At 37.1% G+C, this 8,593-nt stretch overlaps 1 protein-coding gene across 1 annotated transcript; it reads left to right on the top strand.

The window, feature by feature from the left end:
• Positions 1–272: 272 nt before the first annotated feature.
• On the top strand, positions 273–3,625 carry LOC134213528 (zinc finger protein 62 homolog). The gene is made up of 6 exons (XM_062692660.1): positions 273–416; positions 2,047–2,321; positions 2,389–2,664; positions 2,724–2,908; positions 3,112–3,331; positions 3,402–3,625. Exons 1-6 carry the CDS (start codon positions 330–332, stop codon positions 3,586–3,588), a joined length of 1,230 nt encoding a protein of 409 aa, XP_062548644.1. The 5' UTR covers positions 273–329; the 3' UTR covers positions 3,589–3,625.
• The last annotated feature ends 4,968 nt before the right edge of the window (positions 3,626–8,593 follow it).

Here is an 8,593-nt window from a genome sequence, read left to right as displayed (position 1 = left end):
TGCAGAGGAGCCCGAAGGGCGTCGACCCGAGAGGGTAACTTCTCGGCCCAAAAAGGCGAAAGGCACCAACCAGGCGCAAGTCGCCGGGTCGCAAAAGGGTACCAGCCGGCCTGTGCCACCTGCACAAGGGGCAGAAAATCCCTGGCAGCTGGTCAGTAGGGCAAAGCGGAAGGCGACCCGCAAAGAAAGCTAAGAACAGAGGAGAGGCCTTGTTGGTGAAAACTGATAAAGCAAAGTACGCTGAAGTCCTTAAATCGATGCGGGCGGCCGAAAAGCTTTCGGCGCTGGGTCAGGACGTGCGAAGCGTCAGACGCACCAAGACCGGTGAAATGATCTTGGTTCTGAAACGCGAAGCGCAGGCTAGTGGGACTGACTACAGGAAGCTGGCCCAAGAGGTATTGGGTGACGACGCCGAGGTGAGGTCGTTGGGGGCGGAAGTGACCCTCTAGTGATACTTGAATGAGGTGCTCACAGTTGGATCCACTTTAAGTAAAATTGATTATGTTCTCAGTGTTATGTGTCTTTTTCACACGTCAGAATGATTTATGTTCGGAAATATGCTTAAATTTTCATCAAATCGTCATTAAATGATTCATTATTCAATTTTTTAACAAAAATTAGTTAGATTCATCCGATTCACTTCAATTTTGGTTTATGATTGAATTTCTTCCTTTTTTATAGACCTAGCATTCGATTTCTGGCATCTTTCTTTTTTAACAAAGCAGAATTTCTTATTGGAATTGGTTTGCCATATGTTAGTAGAATAAATACAATCAACTGTTACTTATATTCATCTCCGACATGTGTGAGTCCTATCAAATGAATGCAAGTTACCAGAAGCAAAAACTGAATATGTATAAGAATCTCTACCCGTTTAGTTCTAATTTTGGCAAACGAACAGTAACTGTTGATCAATTATTTTAAAATGTCTTCAAGTGTAGTTGAAATAAAACTAGAAACATTTCAAACCCCTGAGCAAGTTTGTCGATTATGCTTACACGGACATTTGGAAGTACCCATTAAACGGGTATCGAGTACCCATTTTTTCAAAAGGTTCTGGAATGTCAAAAAATGGGCATTTTTCTGATGACATAAAATGTATATTTTTATCCCATTATGAAATAGCTCTTCTCACACAAAATAATGGGTAAATTCGGCCCATGTTGTTAATTGTTCACCACCGCCATATTTTTTCTTCAATCGAAGTGTGTGCTTGAAAATTAACAAGTAAGCCCAAAAGTAATATTTTATTAGAGATCCGCTATTCGTATTTCCAATGTGAGATGCTTCGGAAGATAATAATAGTGATCAGCAAGATAACGGAAGACCTCGCGAGCTGAGCCAAATAGTAAGTTTTTCTTCATTTGTTCATCACTTTTTCCTTTGTAACACAGAGCATTTTTTTTAGACAATTCAACATTCCTACAATTCCCAAGTAGCTTGCACCCAAGTTAGCATCTCTCGGTACACAAAGGATTTCAAGTATTTCCTGTGTTCATTTTACAAGGATAAGCTGGTATGCGGACAGGAAAAATCAAATCAATCTCCCAAGGCAGCGCAAAACCTATATATGTTCAATTAGCTTAAATCCCCCAACAATGTTTAAACGTTGCGTTACAATAAATATAATAAACTCATTGGTTAAAATTCAATATTTAGAATTTTCTATTCCAAACAACCCTTCTTGAAAGAACATGAAATCCGCATTACATAACCTCAATTTATCGAAAATAAAAATGGGGCTTATTTACTCATTTTAACAATGAAAGCCAGGTGTGAAAAGTACCCATTATTTGAAGTTTTTGTAGTGTACTCATTAATGAGTAAATCGCGTTTACCCATTAAATGAGTTATGCCGCTTTTCTTCGAAATGGGTACGAAAATACCCATTAATGGGTACTTGATTGCTTCCGTGTAGGTGAAGACATGCTTGAAGACATATTCAAGCACCCGGACCATCAACAGTGGATTTCAGATTACCTCTCCATAATCGTAATCTATGTGTACCCCAAGGTAATCGAAGTTTACTGAATCCGACTATTTTAGGTTTCCGAAACGGACAGCATTAGCCAATCGATGTGTGCGAAGTGCCGGACCCGGTTAAAAGAATTCCATGATTACCAGCAGCGATGTTTGGATGTGCAAGGTGTTTTACAATCAGAATTGCAAAGAAACGTGTCCAAAGATAAGCAAGGTCTTCGCTTGAAGTGTGACGTTTGCGATAAAGAGTTTCAAGTTCATCGTCAGCTTAAGGACCACAAGAAGATTCACGGACCAAGGAAATATAACTGCTCCAATTGTGGGAAAGGGTTTATCAATCCGTAATATTATTTGGAAATCTTCACAAATAGCATTAAACATTTTAACTTTTTTTGTTTAATATTTTAGCTCACGTTTGGCTAGGCATATGGGTAATAGAAAATGCGGGAGCTATGTGTTTCATAAAACGACTGGAGATCACTGTGAAGACGATTCCAATTTCGATTCTGAAACTGTAACCGCTTCGGAAAACACAAATCATAAGGACAACAGCGATCTTATGGTTGACTGTGAATCGTGTGATAAAAAATTCAGAAATAAGAAACAACTGAGAGATCATCGAAGACATGTCCACGGACCGAAGGATCATGAATGTTCTATATGCGGTATGGCGTTTATTACAAGGTACACATTCAACGTTCTTAAAAATTATAACTAGAATAATCATATGTTTCGCGCTTTAGACAACGTTTGGATAACCATTCGAAGACTCACCTAGGATATAATACCAAGGACTGTATGAAGCTGAAATCAGTACCGAAGGTAGCCTCGAAAAATAAAGAAGCTATGACGAAGAAGCAATCCTGTCCGTTGTGCCACAGGCTAATTATGGCAGTTTCCATGGAAGGACATTTGAACAGACACAAAGGTAAAGATCATTAAACCTTAAAGGCGCAAGGCGATTTTTTTACAAACCGTCGAAATTATTTTTAACGTAAATTACCAAACCATTAAATTCATTAACAATAAACGTATTTCCGTTTTGTGGTTTTCAAACAATATTGCATATTAAGGGTTAGGACATCATTATACAATTTTTGAAACAATGCAATATATTTATATTTCTTAAAGGTATTCAGCCATTCAAGTGTGAGATGGGATGTTCGAAAGAGAAGTTTTTCTGCAATGAACAGAGAAAGAGCCACTACCAAGACGTGCACGGATGGCATGCCTATGAGTGCGACATCTGCCACCAGTTCTTCCATACCGGCAGAAGCTGCAGGGTGCACAAAATGAATGCTCATGGACAGGGACACGAGTGCCAGGATTGTTTCCTAATATTTGAGACTAGGTATGTGGCGCAGAAGATGTTGTTCAATTTGTAGGAAATAAGCTGAGTTTGTTTTTTTTTTGGTTCTTAGCGCTGGGTTAGAGAGGCACATTGTAAAAGCCAACCATCCGAAGAAAAACTTGATGGTGGATCAACAAGTACAAATGAAGCATGAGACTGAACAGCAGACGGGACTGGAACTGGAAGACATGTTTGAAGCAACAGACATCAAAGTTGAGTGTCGATCGGACGAAGATGAGGAAATGGCCAGCACATAGCAAGCGAAACATTGAAATAAAATTCCCAGTATAATACCGTGATGTACCCTAATTTCGCGCATTAGGATAGTTCCTAATTTCGCGCAAAAGTGTTCCTAACTTCGCTCATGTTTGGAATTGAATATCATTATTGGTTTGATGAAATATAATCAATTAACCAATAGAAGTATGCATCCATTGTTCAAAATATGCAGATAACGGTATCAGACAGCCGTCAGTGACCCATTCTTTAGTCGAAATGATATGTACCTATATTTCGACCCTGGAGCTTTGCTTAGATTTTACTTCATGCATTTTAGTTGACACAAGTCATAATTCCTAAAATATCGTTTGCTTCTGAAATATAAACCATATTTTAAGAAAAAAGGCATTGTATGAGCAATGTTTAGCTGGTGTACAGTCAAACCTCCATGAGTCGATATTGAAGGGACCATCGACTCATGGAAATATCGAGATGTGGAAGAGAAAATCCGTGGAAAATTGTTTGAAGGAACCATCGCAGTAACCCAGAAAATATTTTTTAATATGGCATAATTTGCTTCCATGAGTCGATATCGAGTCATAGAACATCGACTCATGGAGGTTTGACTGTATAAAAAAAGTTTAAATTTTCGAGACGTCATGCAAGAAAGTCTTAAATTCCGCTATGTCTTACATAGGACATCTTCAAATATGTGTTTTATTCAACACATCTTCAATATTATAAACATTATCGAAAAAGCTGCTGTAGTTTTATCTTAAGTTTAGCATCATTTCACACATCGCACATTTTAGCATCATTTTACTCATCGGATTTGGTAGCTATTGCAGGCACTGATCTATAAGATTGTTCAAGTCAACATTAATCGATGTCGGTGGTTATCCGCCTGAAAATTAGAAAAAAAAGCGTATGGGAATGAACTTTTCGGGTTCTACACTCAAATAAATCAAATGATATATTTTAAATGGATTCACACATAAAACCTTAACTGAAGGCATAATTTAGGATTTATAAGCGCCTAATAAAAAATATGGCTAATCTTTTTAAAACACAATATTGAGTTGAATGAATTTGAAGTGCATTGAATAGAAAATAATATGCTGCACATACAATTTAAAAAGCTTGTTATAAGGCAAAAATAACAACAAAAAGCTTCAGAAGGAAAAATTTGCTAGTCGGGTTATCAACGAATTTTAATTCTGACCATATCAGAAGCGGAAGTGAGGAATTGATTAAACGGTAAGTAACCAAAACGAATTCTCATGGTTTTCCATTTACTACGAGATTTACTATCTCTTCGATCCTCACTTTTTTTTACGGATCAGGTTGGATCAGGCTCGGGATCAGGTACATACTTCGGGAACTTCTTTTGAACAGCATGCGGCTCGAGATGCGGCAGTTCTCCACCAGCGGATGGAATCCATTTTCTCATCCAAATTTCTCATCTAAAGTGAATAGTCAAATCAGGAAATATAAGGAAGAAAAATGTATTGAATCAAATTTTAAGACGCAGGTGTGCACCGGGAAAAAGCTGTAAAGCCGGGCCGGGACACCTGCGCAGCGTGCACTTATAACGTCTTTATACATGGGGATTGGGCCTTTACATTGGAACTAAACGAAACTTGAATAAACAATGTTAGCCTATGCTTGAATTGAATTTCTAAATATAAACATCCTTGCTTTCCGCTCCAATTAGATTTGTGTTTAAAATTGAGTGCAGCACTAATAAATAAATTGAAACACTTCATTATGAAATCTATGTACAGGTCTTATCGTATTATAAGTGGTCTGCACATATAATGTATCATGACTGATCCGATCAATAATTATTAGTGTCGCACATATTTTAGATCAGCCAAAGTAACTGGTCAAAATATATGTGCGAAAATAATAATAATAATATGCACTTTATTCTGAGTGTATTCAGGGTAAAACTGTCCTGTGTATTATATTGCTTTTGTTTCATTAGAATGTTCCAATGAAACTACGCAACAACAATAAACGAAATTAGGCACCATAATTACTCTCATATACCTAATTTCGCTCACAAAGCGAAAGTCTAAATAAACACAAAATACATAAAATTTTACACTTTTCAATAGTAATGACGAATAAACATATCCAACAGAGCATAATGGATACAAATATTTCCAAAAAGTAGCCAGTTTTGTACAGTAAAATCATTTGTTTACTTGGGTCATGTTCTTCGTCGCTGTGCTAAGCACACGCAAATATGGCGGTCGATGGGAGGATCAAATTGAAATAATTTTATTTGGTGTACTAAACCAAGTTTGTTCTTCAATTTTTTTCGTGAAAAACATTCAACAACAATAATATTTTGTAATCCTCCAGATTTTTCAATTTTGACTGATACTTAAAAATTGACAAAAATAAATGATTTTATAATGCGCGAAGTTAGGGCGCGCGCGAAATTAGGGCACATCACGGTACATACATTACATATTACATTGTTGTTTGTAACGACGTTGTTAAAATCTCAGATGAAAAAATCCCATAGTAGAAGCATAAGTACTAGAACTAACGCTAGTGGCATTGAAATTATTTTGCAAATTTATGCTTCAAAAAGCTTCAATTGGGCATAATTTATGCATCATGTGGTAGTGCATGTTTGATTTCTTCGCTAACATCGATTTGACACTTGTAGTGCCGGTACTGCCAGATAAAAGTAACCTAGATGTGAGTCACGCGAACAGGAACGACATTAGCAATCTTATAAATATACCTACTTTTGAATCAACTAATCCCATTTATCACATAGCCATATGGAGATATGAGGTTTTTATGTTACATTTTTTACATTCAATACTACATAGAAGGCTATAAAATGGTGAGTTGACATCCGGGAAGGAGCGCCTAACATAGCTCTGGTCCTCACAAGTTGCAATACTCACGCTTCCACCTCCACGGGTCTTCCGATGACAATTGACCGCCAGGGTTGCGTACTTAGCTGGTAGTGTAGCCTGGGCACTGTTGTCCTTCTGACATAAGCTAGAGTGAGAGCGTAATGGTTTCATGGTAGTAAGGAAAAAGAGTTCAAATTGTTACAGTAAATGCTTCAAATCAAGATACGATTTTCAAACGATTTTTCTTAACGGCGAGTTTTTATCACTTGATAATTAAAAAGTAAGATCACGGGTAAGTTTTGATCACCCTCGATTTTTTTTTTAAATTTGATCAGATCGTGGCACCGAATAAAATCTTTTCGACAAACTTTGGATAACACAGAATGCCGTCGGGACAAAATCTGCTAGACACTGGTATACGAGTTGAACACGCTCCCCAAGGAGTTGGCTTCCTACTAAGCGCCCAGGCACACTCTGCGCTTATCAAGTGAGAACCTATAAGTGAAAGGATGCAGGGCTGGTAGCGATGAATGCCGTTCAAAATAGTGACTTAGTGACCAACGATGACGAAAAAAGTGACCAAATAGTGACTTTCAGATGCAGAAAAAGTGACCAAATAGTGACTATTGTATGCTAGTATTAACTAGGCAGTGAGCTGAGTTGTATTTGCATTGTCACTATGTAACTCGTAGTAGATTGTAAACTAGTGATATCATTTTGATAAGAAAATTATTTTGAGCTTTTTAGTGGAATGTCTTCACTTGTCCTAAGACGAGTTTATACCATCCCATTGAATTCCACCACTTAATTGTATCTTGACAAGATACAATTAAGTGGTGGAATTCAATGGGATGGTATAAACTCGTCTTAGGACAAGTAGTGATATCATGTTTTTCTTTTGAAATCTTATCTAGAATGCTATTAGGAATCAAGAAAAGACAAAAATTACACAAGCATGAGGATTACTACTGCTGGCTTCACCGTAACTAGGGAAAGGATGGAGCAAGAGGCAATCAACTTGGCAACACCCTCATAAATATCACAAAGTTGGATATTTAGGAAGGTATCTATTGGGTTAGCTAGAGGCTAGCAATATGACCATGGTAAACCTTATTCCGTGACACACCACATAATGGTATTTACCCAGCGTCGCGGAAGCACACTAAAACAAGTTTACAATTTCAACAAGGATTTTGAAGATTTTTCCGTGAAGCTGCATCTTGTGTATGAAAATGGGAGAATGATTTATGTATAGCAAATTTTGCGCCGTCTTTTACTACCGTCTAAAAATATTGTCTCACATATATTTTAATATTCCCACCAGTTTTACCATTTATGGATGATTGGATGAGCTGCAAAAAAGTGGGAAAGAGTGCAAGAACGATGTTTTGGATTGTCTCTGGAGACGAGCCAGCCTAGGGCTGGTATCTTTTGACAGCGCAAAATGTATGGAATATTACGTAAATAATGACATCATAAAGCGTATTTACCCTGAAACGCCAATTATTATGTCATTAATGGCGTAATCTGAATAGGCTATAATATTCCATACATTTTGCGCTGTCAAAAGATACCCGCTAAAAAGAATTTATTACGAACAATTATTACGAGAGAGCTTTCGTTCTAACTGGGATGCAGGGAGAAATTCAACAAAACAAAACTGACAAGCGTCACGCTCTCTTTGCCAGAGAGAAAATTCTCTCTGTTTTCATTTCGTTTCGTAGTTGACAGTCATGCTCTTTCTGTCGCAGCAGGGTCGAATGCATGTTAGATGGAAATCTTCTGAACGCTGAAGAATAACTCGGATTGTGATGGTTTTGTGGAAAGCATTTTATATGATGAAAAATAATGATGATAATTATTTATTCTCCACTTATTCAACATGAATTGTTTAAAAAAACAGATGCTCTCTAGAATTAACATGAAGTATTTAACTTAAACCTAGATTTAATAGAACAAATCGAATAAATTTTCAAAGTTCAAGGGCCAATGCGGAAGACAATTTAAAACGTAGGAATGGTTGTAAAACGAATATATTTGATGAATAAACATGATTTCATAAATTGTTTCAATTCTACTCCTTGAATGGCTTAATATACTTTGAATTTCAACATTTTTCACGTGGGACAACTGTACGATTTGAATGGGATGTATACTGCCG

The sequence above is a fragment of the Armigeres subalbatus genome, chromosome 2 (genome assembly GCF_024139115.2).
Source record: "Armigeres subalbatus isolate Guangzhou_Male chromosome 2, GZ_Asu_2, whole genome shotgun sequence".
In the NCBI taxonomy this organism is placed as follows: domain Eukaryota; kingdom Metazoa; phylum Arthropoda; class Insecta; order Diptera; family Culicidae; genus Armigeres; species Armigeres subalbatus.
The sequence above is the reverse complement of the archived record's forward strand: the minus strand, read 5'-3'. Positions and strand labels throughout refer to the sequence as shown.

Excerpts from the sequence above, each read along its gene's own strand:
- LOC134213528 (XM_062692660.1), top strand. The coding sequence starts at position 330 with ATGATCTTGGTTCTGAAACGCGAAGCGCAGGCTAGTGGGACTGACTAC. Across the intron at positions 2,665-2,723 it reads GGTATGGCGTTTATTACAAG|ACAACGTTTGGATAACCATT; the intron begins GTACACATTCAA and ends TTCGCGCTTTAG. Across the intron at positions 2,909-3,111 it reads ACATTTGAACAGACACAAAG|GTATTCAGCCATTCAAGTGT; the intron begins GTAAAGATCATT and ends TATTTCTTAAAG.